This window comes from Epinephelus moara, chromosome 5 (assembly GCF_006386435.1).
Source record: "Epinephelus moara isolate mb chromosome 5, YSFRI_EMoa_1.0, whole genome shotgun sequence".
Lineage (NCBI taxonomy): Eukaryota > Metazoa > Chordata > Actinopteri > Perciformes > Serranidae > Epinephelus > Epinephelus moara.
Genome location: NC_065510.1, coordinates 25,083,668 through 25,109,911, shown reverse-complemented (window position 1 = coordinate 25,109,911; position 26,244 = coordinate 25,083,668). Strand labels below are relative to the sequence as shown.

At 41.0% G+C, this 26,244-nt stretch overlaps 1 protein-coding gene across 2 annotated transcripts in view; it reads right to left on the bottom strand.

Annotated features, from left to right (window-relative positions):
* Positions 1-1,351: 1,351 nt before the first annotated feature.
* The window catches only part of tmem131l (transmembrane 131 like), a 38,451-nt gene continuing 13,558 nt past the window's right edge, over positions 1,352-26,244 (bottom strand). The window contains exons 4-34 of one of the 2 annotated variants that reach the window (XM_050044332.1): positions 25,112-25,183; positions 20,966-21,089; positions 20,732-20,848; positions 18,940-19,044; positions 17,394-17,471; positions 15,806-15,959; positions 14,913-14,971; positions 14,723-14,828; positions 14,493-14,595; positions 14,084-14,228; positions 13,728-13,898; positions 13,572-13,641; positions 13,346-13,469; positions 13,161-13,230; positions 12,120-12,229; positions 11,904-11,973; positions 11,573-11,706; positions 11,236-11,378; positions 10,913-11,099; positions 10,549-10,734; positions 9,703-9,852; positions 9,026-9,581; positions 8,800-8,912; positions 8,502-8,671; positions 7,801-8,007; positions 7,564-7,642; positions 7,186-7,292; positions 6,934-7,066; positions 6,206-6,276; positions 5,923-6,056; positions 1,352-1,918 (exon numbers count right to left, since the gene is read on the bottom strand). In XM_050044332.1, the coding sequence (XP_049900289.1) occupies positions 1,610-1,918; positions 5,923-6,056; positions 6,206-6,276; positions 6,934-7,066; positions 7,186-7,292; positions 7,564-7,642; positions 7,801-8,007; positions 8,502-8,671; positions 8,800-8,912; positions 9,026-9,581; positions 9,703-9,852; positions 10,549-10,734; positions 10,913-11,099; positions 11,236-11,378; positions 11,573-11,706; positions 11,904-11,973; positions 12,120-12,229; positions 13,161-13,230; positions 13,346-13,469; positions 13,572-13,641; positions 13,728-13,898; positions 14,084-14,228; positions 14,493-14,595; positions 14,723-14,828; positions 14,913-14,971; positions 15,806-15,959; positions 17,394-17,471; positions 18,940-19,044; positions 20,732-20,848; positions 20,966-21,089; positions 25,112-25,183 (4,357 nt within the window). In that variant the 3' untranslated portion in view covers positions 1,352-1,609. The remainder of the gene's footprint in view (positions 1,919-5,922; positions 6,057-6,205; positions 6,277-6,933; positions 7,067-7,185; positions 7,293-7,563; positions 7,643-7,800; positions 8,008-8,501; positions 8,672-8,799; positions 8,913-9,025; positions 9,582-9,702; positions 9,853-10,548; positions 10,735-10,912; positions 11,100-11,235; positions 11,379-11,572; positions 11,707-11,903; positions 11,974-12,119; positions 12,230-13,160; positions 13,231-13,345; positions 13,470-13,571; positions 13,642-13,727; positions 13,899-14,083; positions 14,229-14,492; positions 14,596-14,722; positions 14,829-14,912; positions 14,972-15,805; positions 15,960-17,393; positions 17,472-18,939; positions 19,045-20,731; positions 20,849-20,965; positions 21,090-25,111; positions 25,184-26,244) is intronic. The other variant, XM_050044333.1, reaches the window with a different exon arrangement.

Genomic DNA, 26,244 nt, shown 5'->3' with positions numbered 1-26,244 from the left:
GTGGGTGGATGATTGTGGTATCCACTGAGCTGATCCATTCAGCTTTAATACTTGGCTGATCAAGATCTGATGTGTAATTTAAGTGTTGCATTCATTTTTTTGAGCAGTGTATTTATGCGAAAACACTTGCCAAAAACAATAAAAAAAACTTACGTGAGAGCTTCTTGCGTTGTGGCTGGGAGAAAAAACATAAACCAGCTTCACTTATCAAGTGAGATGCATCAGTTAGACTCTGTGGGTGTGGATGTAAATTTGTTTAAAGATTTGCCCAATGAGAGCTGGGAGAGGCTCAGAGCCAACCTGACTCTACAGAGGGAAAATGGGTACACACAACTGATGGATGGATGTGCACAGTATTAAAATACTTGGGTTGAAACTAGCCCTATCTGATTGTTGAAAGCACTTGATTGTTGCAGGCATTTTCCCAAGCAAAGCAAGGTGAGTCCAAGTATCACTGGTAATGATACTGAACCCACATTGCTCCCGCTGGCTCTGCCATCGGTGCGTGAGCGTCTTTAAATGTTTAACTGAGCAACAGGTGGCTCCTTGTATGGTAGTCTCAGCCACCAGTGTGTGCATGTGTGTGTGAACATGTGTATGTAACAAGTAGTGTAAAAGCGCTGAGTGGTCAGAAGAGCCAGAGAAAGGTGCATTTCAAGTGCAAGTCCATTTACTAAAGCATGTTTTTTCTTTTGTTTCTAACAACAGGGCAAAAGACTGGTGATGCTCATCAGTCTAGGACAAGACTCAATATTTCAACTACTTTACTTGACCAACACTTGGTTTAAAAAAAGGATCTGCAGATCAAATAGCCAGTTTGCTAGTTTACAACCAATACAAATTTCAACCCTAAATATTTGAATATACTGTTGTGGTCTTTGAGGGGAACTCCACAATCACCATACAGGGAACATCACATCAAATTTGGGAAATATAGGTCCGAAAGTGGGGACTTTACCACTTTGTACAAAACGGGAAATTTGGGTTTGTTTCTGAAACTTGTTTTTCCTTCTTTCCTAATTTAGTTTTGGGAATATTTTCACACACACACCACACACACAGATGACAAGCTGCGGCTTGAGGGGCAGGGGTGAAGAAGAATGAAAAGCGAACCAGCTGCATGTGCTGATGTATACAGTTTTGTAGCATGTGGGGCAGCCTGCATCATGTTTTCTACACAGCCTTTAAGGCAAAAGCTTTAAATCTTATGACGATTAGGATTAGGATTATAATTATGACAAGACGCTTTGAAAAATGACAGTAATAGTCAAAGGGTGCAGACAGAAAGAGAGAGCGGTAGAGGCAGATAAATTTAAATGCTACATTCTGTTATTCAATAAAAACTGATGTGTTGTTCAAGTACAAAACCTTTTTTTTATTTTCTATGATCAAAACTGCAAAACATCTAGAAAAATATACAACAAATCAACCTTTCACAACATTTAACATTTGAAAATGGGAACATAAAAGAGAAGGAATATTCACATTTTCCCCATTAATGATAAAAGAACATTCATTTTTATTTCCTTTCTTTTACATATCAATGTTTTATATGTTTGCAATTATTGTTTAAGGTCTGCTGCTTTGTTTTTGTTTTTATAAATTTATTTCAAACGTCTCCACAGTAGCCAGAGTCGTTGGAGAGTTGTGAGTTGGAGCTGCGGTTGGAGGAAGAGTTCCATATGTCCAGGTTCATGTGCGGGCCAAAGGGGTTGAAGCTGGAGTACTGGATCGGAGCGCACGTCGCCTCTGGCTCTCGGCTGAAGGGAGAATGAGGCGGGGTGACGGGGGACACGGGGGACATCGGGGCTGATCGCTCAGGCTGGAAGTGGCTCTGGTAGGGCTCGCTCTGGGGCGTCCAGATGGATCCAAACAGACTGGACATGGGGGAGAGGCTGCGGGTACCCGAGAAGTATGGCTGTAGAGGACAGACATCGAGAGGTAATGTTAGCTGTAAAGCCACTTTATCTGAGATACTGAAGCTGCTTTGTGTGCTGTCTGAAGTGTTATACATCCATGACGTTTTCTAACCTTACCTGTCACTGTGCTCTGCTACCACTGGCCACTTGGCTGTCTGTTCCCTGCAGTGATGACCTGGCTGGTTTCTCTGCTTCTTATTTTAATCTCTCCTTTTCTGCTAAAATGAAATGACCTTCCTGCTCTGTTTTTTTCTGCATCCTCAGAAAAACCAGATCATCTTTATGGTTGAGACCCTGTTCAATTCCAGCTTTGTCTGTCCTGCCCATTTCTAGACTGTCACACTCTCAAGTAGAGCTTTGGCTCTCTGTCCAACCCCGACTGGGACTGACCCAACCCATCAGGTTCAGGCCAGGCTGGGCTATAATTCATCAATATTCCTCTGGGTTGAGTTCCCTGTGTTTTTTTGTTTTTGTTTAAATATACATATATATTTTTTAATGAAACCAGCAGTTCTTTCTCTGAATCAAGAGGGAAACAGTGAGAAAGAGGTTGCAAGGTAACTTGGTTGGCAGTGTTTGCCTCTGCTCCCCAGCAGTGAGAGAGATGTGCCTAACATCAGCATGGACTGCTGAGCTCATCTAAAGATGGCGATGCACAGAGGGGTGTAGCCCATTCTGCAAAACCTGTTGTGCGCAAGATGCAAAGCGCTGATGACAGACTATTGAAATACCAGATGGAAAAGAGGAAGGATAAATGGTGGAAGGAAACACATCAGCTCTTAGCTTGTATTAAATGTTTTTATGAACCTTAGCTCATTTTTTTTTTCATAAGCATGTAATAAATGTTAAGATATTAAAATACAAAATATAATAATATATAAAATATAATATTATCATATTATTCTTTTTTACAGTAGAAATTCTTTTTTTTTTTTTTTGGATTGGGCACAGGCCCAAAACTGCCATGGTTATGCAGCTACATGTAGGGTTGGCCTGTTTTTTTGGACCCAATCAAAGCTCTACTCTTAAGAGGCAAAAATACCATAAAATAATAATATTCAGGAATAATTATAATAATAATAAAAAAAAAAACTACAGCCTTGGAACCTGTCTACTATACCTGACTCAAATATGAAAGAATACAGAAATATTTTTCTACATGTATTCTCAAGACACTTCAAGTAGACTTAATGCTGCTTGTATTACTCCTAAGTTAAAACTGCATTCTCTTGTGCAGTTATTTTATGTAGCTTTGGATGAAAGTAATCATAGTTATATGTGCATTTTTTTAATGTCATCACAGTTTTACATCACAGACACTGGAAGTTTGAGGCAGATTTTTGAGACCAGTGTTTGGGGGTAAAAAAATTCACACAAATAAAAATAGAAGTTTTTAAAAATCAGATACTAGCCTTCTCTTCTTGTAACACAAAAATATAACTATTTTTTCAGCACAAACTGTTTTGAATAGAATACATCATTGTTGGTTAAAGTTCCCATGAAATCAAAAATACATTTTCCCAGTTTTAATCTTGCGCCCTATGTGAACTCCATTTACATCCCAAAATCAGTATCAGAGCATTTTTACATCAAAATCCCTGCCTTTCCTCTTCCTGTTAAACCTCGTGTGTGTTTGATGACACTGACAGTTCATTCGTTCAAATGAGACTTTTGGCGGCTAACTTCCAACACAAAACAACGTAACAGAGGTCTAATTCATTCATCTGTCCCTCGTCCCCGATCTAATGATGAGGGAGTTGTATGCGGAGCCAACAGACTTATTAGCACAAGCCTATGGCATTTTATGTTGTATAAATTAGCCTAGCAACGAGTGGAGATTTCCTCTGCTATGACGCCAGGATAAAATATAATAATAAAAAGGTACACCTGCAGCTTATTAGGACATGTACGTGTTGAAGTTTCTTTTTGCACTTGTGCTTAAATACACACAGACACTGACATACTGTAATTTTGATAAAGCACACTCAACTGTGCAAAATTGACAGCTGTACAAAAACGGAGAAGCAGCAAACGAAGGAGAAGTTTATGAAAACACATTCGGTAAGGCTGAGTCTATTAAAGCAGATGTTCTTGTTCCTCATTTCTGTTCTGACAGCAGAGTGATGAAAGTATAAGAGCAGATTACTTCCTCAAATGTTCTACGAATCACAACAGAGGAGCCACTGGTGTCTTCACTTACTGTGTGAGTGTGTACTTCATGTTACACACTTACGTACCTGTCTTGTTGCAGTTTCACAAAGTACACTGCCTCTTCAGGGCAGGAATTTCATGCCATTATTGCTTCTGGGATGTCTGAATGCTGTCTATAATTGCACAGTGGAGCAGAGTGATACTTCTGTCGTTTGATTCTCTGTAAAAACGCCCTGTAAGTCTTCTGATACAGCAAAAATGTTACTGTGTCAGTGCATGTGGGCCTGTGGTCGCATTGTAATCACAGATCTATCAGTTGTGTAAGCAACCGTAAATCATCACTGTTTCCTTCAAGCACCTGTTTAATGTTTATGGTCGAGCATTATAGTGGCACTGGTGTAACTTTCAACAGTGCTGTATGTAACTCTGCAGGTAATAATATATTAAAATAAAATGGTATGCTTTTAAAAATTTGCATTTATATGTTAAAAAAGTTTGTTAAAACAAGTTGGACTGAACTTCGCCAGTAAAGCTGACACTGCACTTAAATACAGCACTATTAACCAGTAACACAACAGAATTAATTTTGCATGTTTCTGTCCTGACTTATTTATGTCATCTCATATTGGAATAATGTCTGCAATGTTCTCTTCCAAAATTGGCTTTGGGAGAAGATATCAAAAATGTTCAAGTCAAAAGGCTCAAGTCCAAGTGAAGTCACGAGTCACTGATGTTAAAGTTTACCCAAGTTGAGTTATGAGTCTTTTTAGAGTTTGTCAAGTTGAGTCCGAAGTCATCAAATTTGTTACTCATATCTGACTCCTGTTTCCCACTCCTCCACCTACCAACCCAAAGTGTTGGTATTTGACAACCTGGGAGTGAGACTCAACAATAAGCGCTTTCTATCCAGAGTTACAGCACAAGTGTTATTTCTCAGTGTTTCTCCATTTACACCATAATTTTAACCGTCAAAATAAATCCCCTGCAACTTTCACCACATCCTGTACATCTATATTTAAATATAATTGTGCAATGCTTGGAAAAATGAACTTCTCTTCTCATTAATGTCGGGAACTGAAACTAAATTAGCACAGATTACGAAATGCAAAGTGTGCTGTGGCCGTTGAAAGAAAATAAATGTCAGTTCGGCTTATCCCGATGCTCTTTCTGACCTGGACAATGCTGCATATAACCATACATTTTGTTTGTGTTTTGTTAGGCACTGTAGAGAAATCAGTAAGTGTTTCCAGGACACTGTCTGGGTAAGGACATGCACAATGGACCACAGGTTTTCTTCTCTGCTCCAATCAGCAACATGTGTTTGCTCACAGCACCACACTGTGCCACATATGTTCTTCAGTGAAATAAGCATTTCACCTGTTTTGATCTGCCTCTCAAATAATCAAGATAAAGAATTTTTAAGAACTGGAGTCAAGAAGCAAAACTGGAATCAGAGCCAGAACTGTTGAAATCCAAACAATCGGAATCGAGCCTGGGCCGCTGCAGAGGACTTAGCTTATGTGAGGCGCACTCTCTACCAGGTGATTCAGGGCATGGGCACTTTGAGCTATCTGCAAGGTGTCACCACAATGTGTGAGTCAGATCCACTCTTCACTCCTCTACAGCCCCACCCTTTTGTCCAAATATGGTCACTTTTAGCTCCAAAAATTACAGATGGCAAATATAATCTGCAGATAAATTGTTCATGAAAATACTCATTGGTCGCAGCCCAACAACCTGGCTCTAAATTTACTCCCCCTCACTATGATAAATAATGTTCAGCTGCAGCGGAGAGCAGCCCTATTGCTCGGTTGTGTTTAACCCATTTGAGTTTAGTATCGTGACTCCTCACCTTGCTACCCACACAGGCTGCTGTGTCCCAGGTTGAGGGCGATTCCTGATGCTGTTCCTCACTCCAGCTGCTCTGATTGCCGTGTGCATTCTGGGCCTCCTGACCAGGAAAACCACTTGGAAACGTTCCGTTACCTACGAGATGATCAGGGCAAAGAAATGCTGAACTTGAATCCAGAGAACCTTTACAGAAGCAGAGTCAATGATGGTTCCAGTAACAGTTGTCATCTAATGTAATAATAGGACAGAGTGATATAACTGGGTAAAGGTAAAAGATGTAGTACCTATGTAGTTGCTGTCCTCACAGTAGGTGTAGGGACCGTTGCAATGGCTGTTGGCATTATTCCAAGTAAACCTGCAGGAAACATGGAAACATTTGATGCGACGGTTTTAACAGGAACAGACTGAACTGCAACACTGAAACGCAAAGACACATTACTGTAGGACTGGGAAGGTAAATATTCAAACTGTAGACCAGTATCAGTAACCATGCCAGGACGGAGCTAAAGTGCCTTACTAATAAAACTATTTGTAGCTGTTAGGAGTGCTGCTTAGACAGAGGGGTGAAGTTACATAAAAGTTACTGAGTTTTGAGATGAATACACACATTTACCACAACCTAGAGATTAACATCCAAAAGTTATTTTAATTTCTCCTATTTTACTTAGGTCACAAAAAGAGGAACAATTTACTGTCCAGTTTTTGGACACAAACTCATTTTCCTCCCATGTTTAGATAGGAAGAAGAAGAAGAAGAAGAAGAAGAAGAAGAAGCCCACAAAAAAATATGTATTTAGAGCCCAATGAAACGTTGTTGTGGCAAACCTTAGCAAAAAACTTCTGTCTTTCACCTCCAGAAGACACAACAACACTCAACTACATTTGGAGTCCTGGCTCATCGGCTCGTCATTTACTTTGTCCGTCGGCTGTTTGGTGCTGAATTTGTCATTAAAATTAAACCCTTGACTCAGTGTTAATCGTTTATTATAACAAACCTGCATTCAAGCACCTACCCATTGTATGAGGCGGTGGTTGCTGGCTGAGGTATGTAGGGCAGAGCTTCGGGGGTGTTGTATCTGAACTCATTGGTGAGAGGGATGGATGGAGCTGACCATGTTTCTTCAGGCAAATACTGACCTGTCAGATCTGAGGGAGCACAAAACAACATGGATCAGAGGTAATGCTCAAACCACCTTTGTTGAAGACATGGACAGGTCTTTGTTTCAGGCTATAAAAACTAAGTATGTATTTATGAATGTCTTTACCCATGTTGCGGTCTACTCCTGCAGCAACAGCAGCAAAACTTGGGGCAAAGCTGGACGCTGTGGGATCTGGGCTTTGGCACATATCTTTGTGGTACAAGCTGTTCATGCTAAACAGAGAGAAAGCACAAGTTACAAGTCGAACAGAGAAGAGATAAAAACACATTTTTATATTTTCCATAAGTTCCCTTCAAACAAAACAAATTATTATCAGACTTTCTTCATCAGTGGCCTGGTCATGGTGCAAACAGGATATAAAGAAACATCAGACTAATCTTTGGCTTACAAACTTTAGTAAAATCCAGTTGTGTGTTTCTGTGTGTGTGTGTGTGTGTGTGTGTGTGTGTGTGTGTGTGTGTGTGTGTGTGTTTGCTGAGGTACCTGAGAGCCTTGTAGTTTGTATTCATGGTCTGGTAGCAGTCTCTCTCTACTGGGTAGACGCTGTACTGCATTGATTCCCCTGTAAAAACCAACATATCTGTCAAAATAATGTAACTGACCCTTCTCATCTGTTACAGCTGCAGTCTGGTTTTCATAATGATGCAGCAAAATTATGGAACTTAATAGTATATTAATAGTCCTGGTTTTCCTCGTTAAGGTAGTGGACACGTTCCTCACTTTTTCTAGATGAGGTAGTGCAGGCATGCGTTCGGGCATTGGGGTCTTTGTCTCCCTCCATGCTGCTGGCGCTGCTCCAGCTGCCCCAGCTCCCTCTGCTGGCCCTCACACTGCCTGATGAGCTGCCGGAGTCCGAGCCCGACTCACACACTCCACCACCGCGCCGATCTGTAGCACACTTCCTTCGAGTACGAGAAGGACACACACCTGCCAGACATCAACGAGGCCAGAGAGATTAAAATTAAGTGTTGGGTTATTATTGAGTGAAGCTGCAGATAGGTGTGACAGGTTGGGATGTAAATTGAGAACCGGTTCCAGTGCGACATGTTTTTCTGACAGTTACCGAGGGTAGATATCCCTTTGTATCAACAGCGCATGCAGGCAGGCTTAGCAGATATTTTTCTTTTACTGAGAAAACGTAAATAAATGTACAAATATTATTTTTTTAATCCATTTTAGATGAGGACAGACAGACCAGTGCTGCAGCTAGCTCTCAGGCCATACTGTGTTAAGACTCAGAGATAATAAAACAGTTACACTGATGCTGAAAACCTGCGTAGGCCTACTTTTTCCCCCACAGAAAATTAATCAGGAATCAATAAGGGAACTGATAAAGAACTAGACTGATAAGCAGCAGAATCTGTAATGGCATTAAAACATTTTCAATTCCCATCCCTATGACAGATAAGAACGACACCCACCGTTCTGTTTGAGGGGGCTCTCAACACTCAGTCCAGGCTTTGGTGCTTCTGACTTTAAGCCATTGCAGCAGCGGTTCCTGTTGCGGGGTCCACTGGCAATGCGCTCCCCTGTTTTCCAATCAGGTTCTTTCTCCCTCTCTGGTATCACTACTACATTGTGCTCAGGAGCACTAGGGAAAAAAATCAGACAGAAACAACAAATCTTACCTTACTGTTTGGAGCTTTGCAACACTGTCAAGAAATGTCAGAATAAATGTAAATGGATTCATGGTTAAAATACAGGTAAGGTGAAGTTTACCTGGAGATATTTTCTGTCTTCCTGCGACTCCTTTTTCCCTTATTACTTCCCAGTGCAGCGCCAGCCTCTGCACTCTGTGCTTTCTTTTTCTGGCCTTTGCCATCTTCTCTCAGCTGCAGACAGAAAAGAATAAAGTAATAATGTTTTTTTAATGAGAACCATCAGCTTTATAAGGTTTGGATATTTAACTGAATACAAACATAGGAAATTTCAGCTCCTTCCTTACCTCCCTTTCAGAACTGTCCCTTTTCTCAGAGTCGATCTTCTCTGCATAGTGCTCAGTGCAGCTCTTCTCTACAGGGCTGCACACTAACAGGCCGGGTCTAGGTCCTGGACCCACTGTGACGTTATCTGGGAAACCAGCAGGCATTTCCATGGGAAACATAACTGCTGCTGGCACTCTTTCTCCTATAGTGCTGTGGGCGTCTTCTTTATAATCTGAAGGTGTCTTTTTATCCAGCTCACTGATGAAAGTCGGTTCATTGTTGTTGCAGACATCGGGGTCTGGGGTCAGGGGAGGGTCCGGTGTCAGGTCCTCGTGCTCTTCATCCACGGTCACAGCACCAGGCGAGGCTGTGGATGAGCTCGACTTGTACTTGGTGTAATAGAGTGAAACCTTGTGTTTCTTTTGCGGCTGGGATGTGGTGGTTAAGGAGCCTCTCTTTGAGGATGACTGTGGACGTGAGGCAGGGCTGTTGGCCAAGGCTGGAGAGCCACGCCCCTTACCTTTGTCAGAGGTGTGACAGGTGTCCACATAGCTCTTACAGCTGCCCTTTGTTTTACTGCACAAACAAGACACAGAAATGACAAGGTATTTGAATGTGCTTGCAGAATTTGTCTTCATGCAAATAGTTAACAGTCTCTACACCATGTATCAAAACTACAGAAAAACATTGGACATACTTTACTCCGTTGGGTGTGATATTATTGACGGAGTCGTTATCCCGGGACAGGACAGAGTTGTGGTTGCTTCTGATGCTGGGTGAGGAGAACTCACTCAGGATATACTGGGCCTGATGGAAGGCCATCAGACACACACCGAACAGAGAGAAGCTGAAAAACAAACAGATACAACAGATAATGTGTTACACTTCCCATGCCCACAACAAAACTACAAAAATGATAATGACTTACTACAGTGAGTAGTTCAACTAATATTAAAATGATCTTTTTTCGGGGCGCCGGTGGCTTAGTGGTAGAGCAGGCGCCCCATGTACAAGGCTGTTGCCGCAGCGGCCCGGGTTCGACTCTAGCCTGTGGCCCTTTGCTGCATGTCACTCCCTCTCTCTCTCTCCCCCCTCACACTTGTCTGTCCTATACATTAAAGGCTAAAAAACCACAAAAAATATCTTAAAAAAAAAAAAAAAATATATATATATATATATATATATATATATATATATATATATATATATGTATATGTGCAGCTCTAATCAGTGAAGGACCATCACTGGGCCCTTTTCTGCTCCTGGCCCCTCCATAAAACCAACCACTTTTGATTTGTGGTTGTTTGTGGTTTGTGTTCGTGTTAGCTTGTTATCATGTACAAAAACGACAAGTAGTTTGACAAACAGAGGTAGGTGTGAATTAAGATCTGTGGCATCTCCATAGCTGCATATTCATAGCTTCTTTTTTTGTGGAAAAAAATGGGCAAAATATCATCAACATAAATTATTTCTAACTGTCTTGTGAAATGGATTTTTTTATTTTATTTTTTCCATTTTTAACGGCTATTTCGAAGGTACTGACCATGTGAAGATGAGGGTGACCACCCAGAAAGTTTCCTCCCAGCTGGGGCCGGGAACCACCTGAGCGCAGAGAGGCAACATGTGGTGGGGCAGTGTCACATTGAGGGTGAAAGGGAAAGAGGTGCCGCGTGACGTCACCAGGGTGAGGTCCCGGATCACCCAGGACGAGGTGAAGTCTGGGGTGAAGCTGAGGACACAGACAGGTAGAGACAGTGAGAGACAAAGAAATGGACAAAGAAAGGGAACAAGAGGACAAAAAGGAAGAGGACAAATTGCACAAATATATGAGAGAGGAAGAGACAGAGTGACAACAGTAAAAGAGAAATCTACTGTTAACTAATAAAGCAAGCTAAAATTCCACTTACGCAATGGTGATCTCAGAGGAAGTGTTGTGGTCGAGGCTGAAGGGGCGACACTGTAACACCTCAAAGCCGAATCCCTGACACTTATATCCATTAATATTCATCGACATGACAGTCAGAGGAAGCTCTCCTGCGTTCTCCACCTTAAAACTCTTTCTGATGGCGAAAAGCGGCTTGTTGGTGCGCAGGCCTAGAAGTGACAAGCAGTAATGTTTTAGCCGTTTGTTTGTTCCACTGCCTTATCTTCCTGCTAAAAGTGAGTATGTACCAATAAACTCTATTACTGAACAGCCATGTAGTGATATTAAGTTAAACATTAAACTCACCATCACGACACTCCATTAGAGTTGACTGAGGAACATTGAAGCGCAGAGAGGCTCCTGGGCCGGGCAGTTTGCCTCCGACTCTTAGCAGCTCTTTGGCCCCATGGCCCTGCACCGTCATCATGTCAAACACCGTCAGGTTGTTCCTGAAACACAAACACAACATGCTTGATAAAAACATGCTTCAGTAACACAATGAACAGCATTGGCAGGCTATAGGCTATTTCTCCACTATTGTGAAACATCTCTTCCAAACTCCAAAAATCCTCTGCCACTAAGAAACCTGAATACATATACTGAAAAAGCGCATGAACCTCATCCTATTAATATGACTCTGTACCTGATGATGAGAATGGTGGTGGTGGGTTTGTGTTCAGAGGGAGAATAGACCACAGCAACCTCTCTGGCCTCCCAGGGCTGCAGCAGCAGACGAAGGACACCCTCCCTTGTCATGTCATCCACATTCTCACCCGCCTGCACACAAACACACAGAAAGAGGGGAAATATTGGAGGAAAAGCAACTGAGGCACAACAACAGTGATGGCCATGCATTTAATGAATCAATAAAGTTTGATAAGTATTACATGCTGGGAGCCAAAAATCAATGAGTAAAGACAAAAAGATTCAATAGTGCCACGACTTTATTTCCCAGGAGCATTCTCAGGATTTACCTTAGGGGAAGAAGCCAACAGAGAAAACTCTGTAGTGCTGATGTTGACAGAGAGTGGGCTGATATTAAACCTGCCGATCAAAATAGAGAAAACAATGTGACAAATCAACTCGAGGGATGTGCTGGAGCAACATGGTACAATGCTTCAAACACTTGAGGCACAAAATGACTGTAGATGAATAATTCTGTTCAGTATTTAACATAATACTCAGCGTACCATTTGGTTAGAAGGTCCAGAGCCTCCAGGGGGGCAGGGTACAGCGAGAGGATTCTAATCTCTACAGAAACCACTGAAGAAGAAGGATTCTTCAGCATGAACGTCTTCACCTGAAACAAAAAATAATGTTTTCTATTTGCTGCGGACAAAAGTCCAACTTAAAAACCATGTACATATACACCGTTTTTAGTGAGGAGTCATTAAAAAGTAACAAAAAACTCAAACCACTTTTTTTTATATTTAGTAATGTTTCAGGTCCAAATCTTGACATTTTAGGGCAGAGTATTTGAGTTCTACATATTGTGCTCTTGTGCCCTCTACTGGTTAACCATCTGCCTTCTGTCCAGGATAATGCAACTAAATGACACTCAGCTTGTGGTGCTCAAGGCGCCCAAAAAATACAGTTGAAAAACTCAACAGCAATAACTTTTTCCACAAATCATGACTTGAAGATAATCCACAGACCTTGCTGTGAGCAGTTCCGTGTAGGAACTCATTTCTTTCTACCAAACCACACACCCCCAAATATATCACTGTGCAGAGGGCAGTGTGCATCTACAGCTCGCTCACCTAGTAGACGTGAGCTAGCTAGCATTACAGCTCAGCCAACGAGGACGCCATTAAAGTTAACATCTCACACTGACACAAGCATGAGCCTCTCGTCCATAAATAGCTGCATGCTTCCTTCTGCACAGTGATACTGTTGGCGGAGATCTGTTTGGTAAAAAAGAAAATACGTCCTACATAAAACTGCTCACAACAACGTCTGTGGAGACATTGTTGTGAGCATTTTTTAGACCACGTCTCATCCCAGAAATCATGATCTCCCTCATTGCTGTCGAGTTTTTCAAATGTAGTTTTTGGCTCTTAGAACATCACAAGCCGAGTGCCATCTAGTTCCATTACACTGGAGAGAAGGCAGACATCTCTATGGTCCATGTCTCTAACACTTGGCAACTCATATCAGAACAATCTAGATGGATAAATAGCACTACACCTAAGAGGAAAAATGTCTGAAAGGTCCCTCTATGTCTTGCCCACCTTGCTCTCATTGACGGGTGTAGCACCAAAGTCAAGAGGAAAGGACGTCTCTACAGGGAGTCTGGGCCACCTGAGAAGACAAAAGGTTTAAAATGGTTATTAACAGTAATAAAAGTGTGTAATGCTGGATTACAAGACACACAATGACATGAAAAACAAAACCGTGTGTTGCATTTAAGACTGACCTGCAAGATAGTTTGTCTTTGTGGCTCTGCCATCCAGAGCAGAGCTCAGCAGCCAGTTTGCTGTCTACAGCCCAAGACGAAGGGAAAAGGTCTGGGAGGAGGGAACGCTGCCACTCTGAACGACCTGATGGGATATTAGGGAAAATTAAAAAATGACTTAACGAACACTAAAAGGCTCAGACTGTGATTTTTCTCTCAGAAGAGGTTATGAGGTGTCACGTCTCACCTGTTTCAGACATTCTGAGAGGACAGGGACGTCCACACTCTCGTTCCGCCTCAAACACCACCTCCCCCTGCTGACAGACACATCATCTATTACCACATCTGATCCAATATACTGATCCACAGCCCTACACACTACTACCTACTGCTGGTACTTTACCTTGAAAGGAGAAGAGCTAAAGTAGAGGGGAACATGCAGGATTGTGCCCAGGCTGGTGTCCAGACTGAGGGTGAACACCTGGTTGACGGGCAGGGCCCTGCTGAGCAGCTGGAGGGACATGATATGCCAGCAGCCCTGGGGAACTGTGAGTGGAGCACTGAAGTTCACCACCTGATAGACAGAGGGCAGCACAGACATGAGTGTCAAATCCTGTCCTGAACTTGGGATACTTTGAGAGTTAAGTATAGTGGGTCAGAATTAACTTGGCATATACTAAGAGAAAGTTTGATGATCATCATCACGTCATCATGTAATCAGAGCTGCCTCCTATCATTACTCGAGGCAGTGGTGCATACCTTCATTACTCCCTGCAGATTCTGTGAGAGGCTGGCGTTCATCACAGTGGCGGGCAGGAGGAGGGAGTTAGTCAGCCACAGATCCACCTGGTCTGCATCTCTTTGTTTCACCTGGAACAGGTTGAACAAATCCCCCATGGTCCTTCTGCAGAAAGCAACAATAAAATGACATAATACTCAGTTATACAGTTTCGCACGTTAGCAACACTTCCTGAGCATTAAAGCGCTTAAACAATTTCTGTAATGGACTTATCTTCATCACAATAGAGACTATAAATATGTGCACCAGGTGCTTTTCATTAACTACAGCCACAGTGTTTCCGAACAAAAGGACATTAAAGCTGTGCTTTAATTCTAATGGGTTATCAGGACAACTTGAGGGTAGTATGGCAAAAGGTCTCAAACTTACCTTGGTGTGATATGTAGTCCAGGGAAGCTGAAGGTTGTCTGGTTTCCCAGAATTTTTAAACTGATATGATTCATGCATTTCCCTCCATGACCCGGCATTGAACCTGACGGAAGAAACAAAACTGTTGTTGACGATAAAATTTTCCAGAACACTTGGGGTCAAATGCAATTGCACTTAGACGAAAGTACATAAATTGAGAAAGAATGATTTGAACTGAAATGAGTGTTCACCTTTGCAGGCAAGCGTTGCCACTTTAGTGAAGTTTTTTGCCTCTGGTCTCAGGAGAACCTGATTAAATTCCAGGCTGGCCTCCACCTTTGATAGCACCTGCATGTCCTGGGGAGATAAATCATCTCGTCAAAGCCTATAAAATGCTACCTTCAGTACCTATAATATAGCAAAACAAGACAAACACCTCACCTTTACATACAGCTTCTTGCCTCCAGAATTTAACATATAAACTCCTATTTTTGGTTCGCCTGCAGAGAAAAGAAATAAAGTAGAGAGAGAAAGATCAGACAAATAAAAACATTTTACATAATGTACATTTTCTGCTATGGAAAGGTCTCCCTTACATTTTTAACATGAAGAGAACTTGCTGAAACCTGCTTGCCGAGGCAGAGACAGATTTCTTGAGCAAAACTATGACAAATAGTGAACAGAAAAGGGACCTCTATGTTCACAAAAACGTAACGAGACTATACACCAAGTCACCGTCAGCTGACAGAAATAGTCTGATGCTGTAACACTATGACAAGTTCTTAGAAACACAAATTTAGTTTGCTGATGTGGTCCAATACCAAAGACTGTGTGAACGATCACCATAAAACTATCTACAGCAGTTGTATACCAGTGCAGCTTTCATTTGATCTTTAGCTTCTGTATTACTCTGGACATTGAGATCAGGAGAGCAGAACTGATGCCTCCCTATATTTCTTTCATCTGACAGCAGCAGAATCATTAACATTATCTGATCTTTACCCCAGAGTCAAAGTAAACAAGATTTAGGAGGAACGGAAAAGCAGCCACATGCAATTCCAAAGAGCCTCATTAAGTCTGCATCTAGTGTCACAACATAAACACTATTTTTAACCTTGTGAACTTTTGCTTCAACAGCAGTCCACTACAGAAACAGGTCTAAAAGATAGCACATCTACTGAGGTAATCTGAGTGGAGGCTGAGGAAGCAGCAACACACTAGTGTCAGTCAGTTTTAAGCTGTGTGGTATTTTTAAGTCACGCAGTGCGACACTGTCACATTCCCACAGCTAATTTGCCTCCAGACAGCGGGTCAGACAGGTCAAACAAACCCACCTACTGCAGCCTGTCCAGCAGTGGGGGCCATCAGCAGCACCAAAATGTGCTCAATGACGTAAGGCTTGAGTTTGTCCAGGTCAGTGGGCCGGTCACCACGTGCCGACAGATTAATCTGCAGGCTGAGGCGCTCCTCGCTCTGGAGGCAGGACCCCTGGGACAGGACAGGAAAGGCATACCAGTCACGCACCAAACAGAAGGAGAAGCATGATAGCAACCATTTGAAATTTAGTAAATTGGAACAGATACTAACAGAGATAAAGTCAAAAACAAAAAGGGTGGATGTTAAGGAGACAAAGAAAGTATGAATTAAATAAATGAAAGATTAGTCGAGGTGACGGTGAAAAAATAACAAATAGTAATGGAAGAATGTGAATTATCTTGTTTGCTGTGATTAACATCAGAATAATCAGATGCATGTACACGGCCAGACAGGAACAAGCAGACAGTAACCAGCTACTACACCCCACCCTGTGACTAACACCCTCTTAAAGCTGACAAGTCACTACTGGGAGAGTGCAAATCTCACTGCAAACCACTGGGTGAATCAGCACTTGACGACCTGTAGACAGATGCCCTATCTTGGTGCCACCAGGGGCCTTGAGGGTGCAATAGCAAACCTAATCCCTTGAAACCAAGAGGCTACTGCTTACTTCCTGTAAGGTCATTTAATCTGTGAGCAGCACCAACGTGACCAAAGGCCAGTTCTCAATTATGTTAGCGATGTCTCGAAAAAGATCTAAGGAGCAGGTGTTGATCTTGGATACGAGCCGAAGGTCACAGCTGGGCCTCTCATGCAACAGAATGCCGGGATGATTTCAGTTTGCATAATTATGACAATATAGTTAGGTTTGTCTGCAGCCGCCTCTTGCATCATGTGTATTGCGCCACATGAGCAGTGGGAGCCCTGCGTCAATTATAGTCTCTTGAGAAAGCAATTAAAAGTCTGGCAGGAGCTTGCACCCTCCTCAGGGGTTCTGGAGGAAACAGAAGGCGCTCCTATGACAAGCCTGGCTGTCTGTTTAAGTTTTAGACTGGCTGGCCTTCTGCCCAAAGGAGTGGGCATGATGAGAGCAGTGAGGAAGCGTCACTACTCACTGCAAAGTAGAAACCAGCTAAAAATGGTGCAAGATCGCACATCACCAAAAATAAGAGCGCTTGGTTAAATGCTCTCCTTTGTATTTCTGTGTTTTTCCTCAAAGTCCACCCGGTGCCCTTCCCTCTCATGCTCTGACTGCTCACAAGTTCATGTTCATAAATGTTTTTATTAATAAGTTTAATCCTGAGCAATTAATAAAAATCATGTTGTTAGAAGACAGCAGAGTATCTGGGAAAAAGAGAGTCTCTCTGCCTCCATGACTTCACACCTAGCTCTTAAGCCAATCCAAGTACGATGTGGATATTTGAAACCTGCAGTGCACATACACCAAGAACATATGTTGCAGTAAAGTAGACATAGGAGACACATTATGTCCCACAGTTGAACTTTTGACATGATAAATATAAGACACATATTACTTACATATTACTCCAAGCATAGTGCTTTAATATCTCAGAGCATGTGTAGAGAAGATCTTTAAATAAATACCTGAGGATTGTTGAACAAACTCTTCGGCAAGCTGCACTCCAGGAGTAGACCCAGTATAGTGATGTTGGAGGCATCTTCCTGCAGCAGAAACAGCACGACAGAGCACGTAATCAGAGGTTTAAAAAATAATGTAAGCATTAAAAATATATAACAAAACATCAGCAAGTTGGAGGTTTACAAACAAGGCCTTCAATGATCAGTGGCTATTTCAAGGCCACACATGACTGAACTCTAGTGGTGCTAGCCATGCACTACACTTTTTTACACAGAAATTCAATACTCCAACAAAGCAATAAGTGCATGTGCATTTAACCCTGAATGTGACAGGTTGTCTGATACAACAATTAACTCTCTGCACCATTGAGAAAATCACATTTCAGTGACATCTAGCAGTAGCACAATGACATCAACAGCACTATGGCTATGCAAGTTACAGAATGACTCATCAAATTCTAAACTTTATTCAGTCAATACAGCACATGTACAGTTACTTTATTACACAGTCTATTGCTCAAGGTCCCATTTATAGTGTTTATTACTTCCCTCTTTTCAGAGAAAATCCAGTAAAACTTATCCCCCAAAAACCTGCAGCAGCAGCAGTGTGTGTCAGGTTCATATAAGAAGGGGATGTGTTCAAGCTACACCAGGATGTTAAGTTGCTCTTTAAACATTTTAGCCAATAATTCAAACACAAGGCCAAAATGTTTTATATATGTTATATGGTTCATTATTAGGGCTACTCTATGCTAAGTTTTAGCAAATCTAGCATGGTAGTTATGTCTGAATTGTGTTAAGCTTTCCATTTCTCCCGTGCTGTTTTGAATTGAACACCAGCGCAGGGGCTTCCTCTTCCTCCTCCTCTCACTATCAGCTTAAACATTATTCGTGATATGAAGCTGAAATGCAAAGAAGACTGGCGCAATGTGAATTTGGAGCAAGTGTAGCAACTGTATAGGTGGAGAAGGTTTTTGTTAAGTATAGTTTAAAACATGTGGCGCTGGCTGAGAGGACAAAAGTCTGCGTTCAGCGTAAGCAGTAGTCTGAGTGATTATGAGAGCTAAAGTCTGTCTGTTCTTGGCCAAGCTGACATTTTGCAACTGCCACCCCACTTCCTGTTGTGGAGGCGAGAACTCCTTTCAGATAGCTTCTCACACACTTTCATTGCTTCTAAAACCATGCACTAATTTGTCATTGGTTGACGGTGTTTTTGCATGGCTTTGAAATGTGTACAAATGAATGATTGTACAAAGAATTCGTCACTTTGAATGGATAGTTTGTGGTTATACCCTGCATGCAAACATTTACAATTTTAAGCATGAAAAAAGTGATTGTTTCTTGACATCCTTCGTGTTGACTGCACACACTGAGCAGTTTCACCACAGCCAGAGCTTGTCAGTGTGTATCAGAAAACTTCTGTATGTTAGTATGCAGGCATCTGTTTATCAGAGCTGGCAGGAAAAGGGGAAATCAGCTGTTTCCAATGATGAGCCGTTAGTCACTACTGCATGGCCTGCACAAACCAACACAGAGACATTTAAATACATACCTGAGTTTGGGTCAGCTTAATGCTCTGGATGTGAGGGAATACTAGCAGACTATCCTTTCTTTGGACAGACTTTAACAAACCCCGGTGAACTCCCACACCAAATACCTGGGAAAGGAACAGTTAATGTTTATAAAGGGATTCTCACCACCATGTGCATTTTATTAAGGCCAGGCTGTGAGCAAGCACAAAAAGGGAATAGTATGATTTAGTCTGAACTGAACTTCTGAAGCCGTTTTAACATGGTGGCTGAAGGTGAGATGCTAATAATGTAGCATTTTCCGAACAATATGTATTCAACTGTTTTCCATCTGCTTTTTCATGGAAAACAAACAAAACAACAAATAGAGGGTGTAGATTGCAAGTTAGGAAGGACTAACAAATGCTACATGGAGCTAGAGAAATATAGAACAAAAAGTTAAGCACCCTGTAACACCAGCCTCGCACATATTACTCACTATATTAACTGTATTGAATATATTAACCAGCCTGCATTTAAGATAAATAATGCATTCACAGCAGACATTACGCCCTAAAATGACTGATTGCTATTCAGCATCATACTGAGCACAACAGGTTTATGACACCATTATTTCAACTGTACAGAAGAGGGAATGGAACAGAAGTCTACAGATATATGTTTAAGGAAAATGCACACCAGAGATTTGTGTTGTTGGTCTCATTGGCAACATAAAACAAAACAAGGGCATGACTGAAACATTTACATGTCTTTGAGGCACGTGAAGGGAGTGGCCCTGTTGGAAGCAGAGCATGGGAGTCCAAGCGTCTGCCTGTCTGGGCGTGTTTGCTTGCCATTTATAAGCTACATGTGAGAAACGCTGCGGTGCCGGTTTAATGTGAGATGGGAAAAAATTCACAACTGCAACACATTTGTAAGGCATTTTGGAGTAAACCTCTAGGAGTAGTTCTTATTTGCTTTAGTTCCAGTGTGGTTGACTAACACCTGAGTTCTGACCTCGGCTTAACGTTTTAGCTGCTTCTTAGGAACACGCAACAGGCATGTTACAAATGTCACTTGGAATATGAAGGACATGCTTGTCGCTAAACAGTTACCAAATTAAAGACAGCTGGGGTCAGGTAAACCCCAAAGTGGTAGCACAACCAGTTAGGGTGGAATAACAAGGCAGACTCAGGGACTGAAGCCCAGGAGATACAGCAGTTTGAAGCTGCATTATCCTGAGTGAACACGGATGGGTCTGCTAAGGTGAAATATGTCATCATAAAAGCTGTAAGAACAAGATGCCGTTTTAGCTCCAGGCAGTAGTGAAGCACTGAATAAATTGATTTTTACTGAAAACAACACCACCACCTTTTCTGCATTATCTCTACTCCTTTTAACGGTGATCTACTTGCCACATGTTTTACTTTGCAATGTGAGGTCTAAGGCAGTTTTGAAAAGCGATTTTAAAACCAAAAGTCTAATAAAAACTGGGTTTTTGACTTCCTTTGTTTATGAGTATGTGCATGCAGGATGAAAAGGGAAAACAAACATGTTGGTGCCAGCTATGTTCTGAGTAGCAGTCTGGTGTGGTGCTGCTTTGGTTCACAAATTATTGAAGAAAAATAATGTTTGATGTAATTAAAGTTTGTTTGGTAGCTCTGTCATAGCAAGGACACACATTGTGACAACATGTGAGCATCTTTCACTCCACTACCTGGAGGTAAAAGCTGAGGGAGAGGAAGGATCGACTGCATTACAAAGTGGGATTTCAGCATTATCCCAACAGAACATGACCTGAAACTATACAGCAGGAGGTGTATTAATGAAACTGACCTGGTATGACAGCAGCCCATGGGCCGATGTGTTTATAAATAATGTGTTTTCTACATTGCCCTCCTCAGACGGGAGGAAAATTAGTTTAAAAGATGCCTTCCCTCTGGGTGGGATCACCTAGGACGGAGAGGAAACATGAATTATTTTAAGACATTTCTACAAAGGACAAGACACACAACTGAGGATATTAACCGTGAATATATTGTGCAGCAAAAGTTGTCCACACACACTTACCCTTCTGTGAAAGAAAGGTATGTAAAAATGCCTGCTGGATGTAAACATTGACAGCAGTGTCACAGGAACCTCCTGGCTGGGGTTGTGTATATATATGGTTTCCGCTCTTGGCAGCCCCAGCGGCCTGCAGAGACAGACAGAACAGCTTCATAGATAAGGGGATCTCAACACAGCCTTACCCACAGAGCACCGCAGCAAGCTGAGCAGCTGGTATGCACCAAATTTTAAGCAGCACTAAATTGCTCATACACAATTATCTATAGCTTAAAAAAGATCATTCCACTCCACATTTAACCCATCAGGACGGGAGTGGTTAATGTTCATTTAACTACAACAACAATAACAACTTCAACTGGGACATTTAGAGTCAAACTGCTCATTTGACATCATGTAACACTGTGTAACCAGTGTTTCTCCACATGATCATAAGTTATATGTTACAATAAAAAAGAATATTGCATTCCTCTTCACACACTGAGCCCAGTGTAACACAGCAATTCATGTGAACAAACAGCTCAGTACTTTAAGTCACATTTAACATCAAAACCCGGAAACAAACTCACACATTTTTGTTTGTATTCAAACAAGCATTAGATTAAACTTTAATCCACCATGTGTCAATATTTACAAATTCGACATTAGCCCAGTAATTCTATCAGTGCAATAAATCATCGCCACTCAATAACTAGTATTTTGCATTCTGTCAACGTTCAAAGGCCATGAGAGGAGAATCAGCCCTTTGCCTCTTGGCTAACAGATGGGAAACAAACATATTATCCTCATTTTTAATCTGATAAAAGGCCCCAGTGTAATTAGTAAAACCACATATACAAATAAGCACATAAGGAAGGCTGTGAAATGGCTTTGGGTTACATCAGCACGAGGATTAGCTCTCTAAGTTTGGCAACTTCTTGCTTTATATTCTTTTAAAGTGACATGTCACCGCTTAACATTTTTTTGTTTGGTGACACCCAGAGTGAGGCGACCAATCAATACCTCTCACCACACCCTTTTCTACAAGCTCTTAAAGTTAATTAAATTCATAATTTAATCACATGTCCAATTTAATTAAAATGCAAATCTCTCTTTATAATCGTATGTTCTAACTGCTGTGTTCTTACACAGAGGGAACATTACAAGGCAATTTAAATGAGTACCAATATCTTTCATTAACCATGTATGGTTGAGTGAGGTGGGATGAAAGGTACTTTCATGTGGGCTACATTACAATGATTGGGTCTTAGAGATGATCTTGCATACTGCAAAGTGTATGCATGGCTTTAACGTTATTAAAGTTTTATTTCTTTGGATATACAGAGGGTAGTAACAATTACAGTAACCAAAAATTGCAATCTAATACTGCCACTTTGAAGTTTTTATTGTTCACTGTTAATTAAGTCTGTGCCAGAGAGGTGCTGGTTCATCTTTATACTGTGTTTTGATGCCACAGTTTGTTGTTTTTTGGGCAATGAATGAAACTGTTAAATTTTCAAAGGGTGTGCTTGTGTTCACACTCAATAAATAACCTTTCAAAGAGGAATGGGCTCAAAATATTTTTTGTATATGAAGGTTAAAATTATTTAACATTTTCATGCTATAATCTATTGCCAGCAAACAAATTATGACAACTGAATAAAGGTAAAATAAATTAACCTGATGTTTTGTGGGTCATCAAGAACACAGTAAAGTTACTCCTTTGTCAGTGGTTGGAATACTGCACTTGACATGCATACTAAACTACATAATCTACAAAACATTTTAGAGGAAACTGGGACTTTTAAGAGGATATTTGGTTTTTCCTGAAGTAGCAAATACTACATTTTGAAATACTTGCAACCTACACATGCTGAGAACTGTCAAACTTTTGGCTATAAAAGGGACTACAGACGCAAATTAGCTTGAAGCTATAATCTGGTACGGTGCATCAAATGGTGACATTTATGTTTGAGCTGTACATTGTCCCTTTTAAATAAATAAAAAAAATAAATGTTGCAGGGACACTGCTGTCACAACAAAAATGGCAGCACAGCAGCTGGGACTATTTTGAAAATGCATCAAACTACTAAAAGTACTACTAGAAAAACTGGTTATTCCATTCTGCCCCTTTACAACTTATCTGGCAACTAAAAGTTAACCAAGAACTTGAGTATGTACTCGTTTTGTAACATTTGCAATGTTTACACTGCTGTGAAGGCAAATATTTGGTCGACATACAGTTAGATCTGACCTGAAAACTTTCAAAAATATAGTAAAGGACAAATTTTATCTTTGCTGTGGGTTTGCTTTACTTACGTCCTCTGATATTTGACAGATGTGTCTACTTCAGCAAATATACCAAGACGCTAAGCTATCCCTGGACAATTCTGAACCTAAATCTTTGTAGCTATTAAATAGTCTTCTCTTTTCCATTCAGGCGATGTAGAGAAGCTATGCATGTACAAGACTGGGTCAACAGTCAGTGTGTCGTGCTTAAACAAGCACCAAACAGCACATGGAATTTGGTTGAGGAGAAACTCCTGATGTAATTAGCGTGGGGTCAATGGACGTCTGTGTGTACATGCGTGCTTCTCTCTGCAGAGGAAGCGCAGCAATACAAAGGTAGCATTTTTACTTCGTTTCATTTTATACACACAGTTAAACTTTAGGTCAGTTCCATTTAAAGATCTACATGTAATTATCCTCAACATGAGCACTGTAGAGTGTCATAATGTGACATGAAGTTACAGAAACATCTTAAAATGTTTGTATCTCTGGTCAAAAAATCACTATAAAGACAGAATTGCAATTTTCAGCTTTGAGTCAGCTGTTGAGATTTCAGCAGGTGACTAAAACACTGATAAAAAAATAACTTAAAATAACATCACTCTATAAATACTACTAGTAAAACACGCCATTACCACAGTCGTGACATTTTCATTTGAGATGAGCTGTAAAGCCTCAACTGACGCATCTTTCACTTCCTGTTTGTCAGTGAGAGTTTACTTTCATTTTTGGCAACTGAAATACGTGCACAACCACACTTTAATGAAGTATTCAAATCTTTTCTACTTTTTCTTTCCAGCTGTCACCGTGGTCTTAGTGTGCAGTGTTTTGGATTAACTCTCACACTGCATTGTGAGTTTCTGCCTAATAAGCACAAACATATTTTTGAACATGGGATCTGTTCCTAACCACAGCATAACGCAGTCTGCTGCAGATGTTGTCTGTAAAATAATCATTAATCACCAGCAAGCCAGACACCCGAGCATGCTCAAACTGTAACACAGATAAAGTGGTGTGTCCGGTCATTTGCAGTTCATGTTGTCAATATAACTTTACCTTTCATAGTTTTATTTTGTCATGTTTTGTTACATTAGCTGTATCATTTTCACAATTTATTTCCTATTTATTTTCTCTATCCGAGCTTCCCAATAGTTCCAACACATGTTCTTCAGTCACATCTTGAGGATCATTTACTACTCACTCAGTAATTAACAGTATAATTACGACTGTTCCCACAAAAAAACACACAAACTCATGTGTGGGACTTTGATCTGATATGACTGTTTTGATCTCAACTGCGCATTTCCTGCAGCAATATTTCAGTCAGATATTTATCCAGTACGGTCAGGATTTTTGGTCATTTGCCGTCTTTCTACATTCCAAGTCTATGATGCAAAATATTACAAAATAGAAGCTGCTTGTGACTGTTTGCTTTTAACAAGAGTAATGGGGACTGCTGTTCAACCACAGCATTACGTCTGATATTCTTTCTGTTTTGGGAGTATGGAGGCAAACAGTGAAGTTCTTAACCCTTTTGACTGGGGTCAACCCTCACCAGTATGTGTCTGGATGCTGGGAAAGGGAGCTTACTGCCATACTTGGACATCCTGTCTGGTCTTTAAGGCTGAAGGGCCCCTTGCTTTATGAAATATTCCCTTTCTGTGGCATTCATCACAGTGACAGATCACTTGCTATGACGCCACCACCTTATTTTAACTTAACTTAGTGGAGTTTTCCACCTTACCGAAGACTGAATTTTGAAACAATGTACATTTTGTTACTGGGCGTGTAGTAAGGGGTTTCATTATTTTCAGAACTAAATGAATATCATCTATGCTTGTTAGGAACGTCATAATAAAACTAGGAAGTGAGAACAGTACTTACTGCGTCCCAAACTCCAACGCTGGGGGCTGAAAATGCAAGGGCCTCCCAGTCTCCCGCGTATATAGAGAGGAACTAGTGGAGAGAAGAAAAGAGCAAGAAAAAATAAGGCCAACGGAAAGTACTGTAATCTCATCAGTTTCACTAAGAACTTTGAAAAATGAGAAGAAAAACATCTCTTTGTATATTTTACCGACACATTAAAATAAGAACACTGTGTCCCCTTTCCCACAGAGCATGTGACAGTTCAGAGAAGAATTAACAGTCAGAACTATTAATGTCTCAAGCCACTTCACAAATCACTAACTCCACTGCATACGAGACCATGATTATGCCAACACAGAAATTAGATAACTATCCTAAAAAAGAGGGGAGGCAAGTACTACAGGTCACAGAACATAATTTAAATGAGGTCTTTTAATAAATGTCATAAATACACACCACACTGAAGGTTGCAACTAGAAAACACATGGTGTTATTGTGTTATTTGACACATTGACTTGAATTGAACAAAACTCCATGAATTGATGGTTATTTTTTTTTAAGTTGCACATTTCTTGAACAATCATTCCATACTTTTAACAGCTAAATCAATCGTCTGTATTTTCTTGAATTTCCTAAAGCTGGGCACACATTAAAAAAAAAAAAAAAAAAAAAAAATCCTTATTACCAAATAATACATTCATTCATTTTCCATAACTGCTTAAGGCTGGAGCCTATCCCAGCTGGCACTGGGTGAGAGGCGGGGTACACCCTGGACAGGATGCCACACTATCTCAGGGCTGACACATAGAGACAGACAACCATGAACAATTGCACTCACACCTATGAGCGATTTAGAGTCACCAATTAACCTGCATGTCTTTGGACTGTGGGAGGAAGCTGGAGTACCTGGAGAAACCCCACGCTGACACAGGGAGAACATGCAAACTCTGCACGGAGGGATTCCCCAACCCTGGGTTATGAACGAACCCACCCTGGGTTTGAAACAAGACACCGCTGCTCCACCGTGTTGCCACCAAATAATACAGTTACCATTAAACTAAACTACACCTTTAGCTCTCTCTAGACTTAATAATGGTCCTACCTAATTGTCATTTATTTTCTCCAACTGCCTTGATAAAAAGTAAAAGATC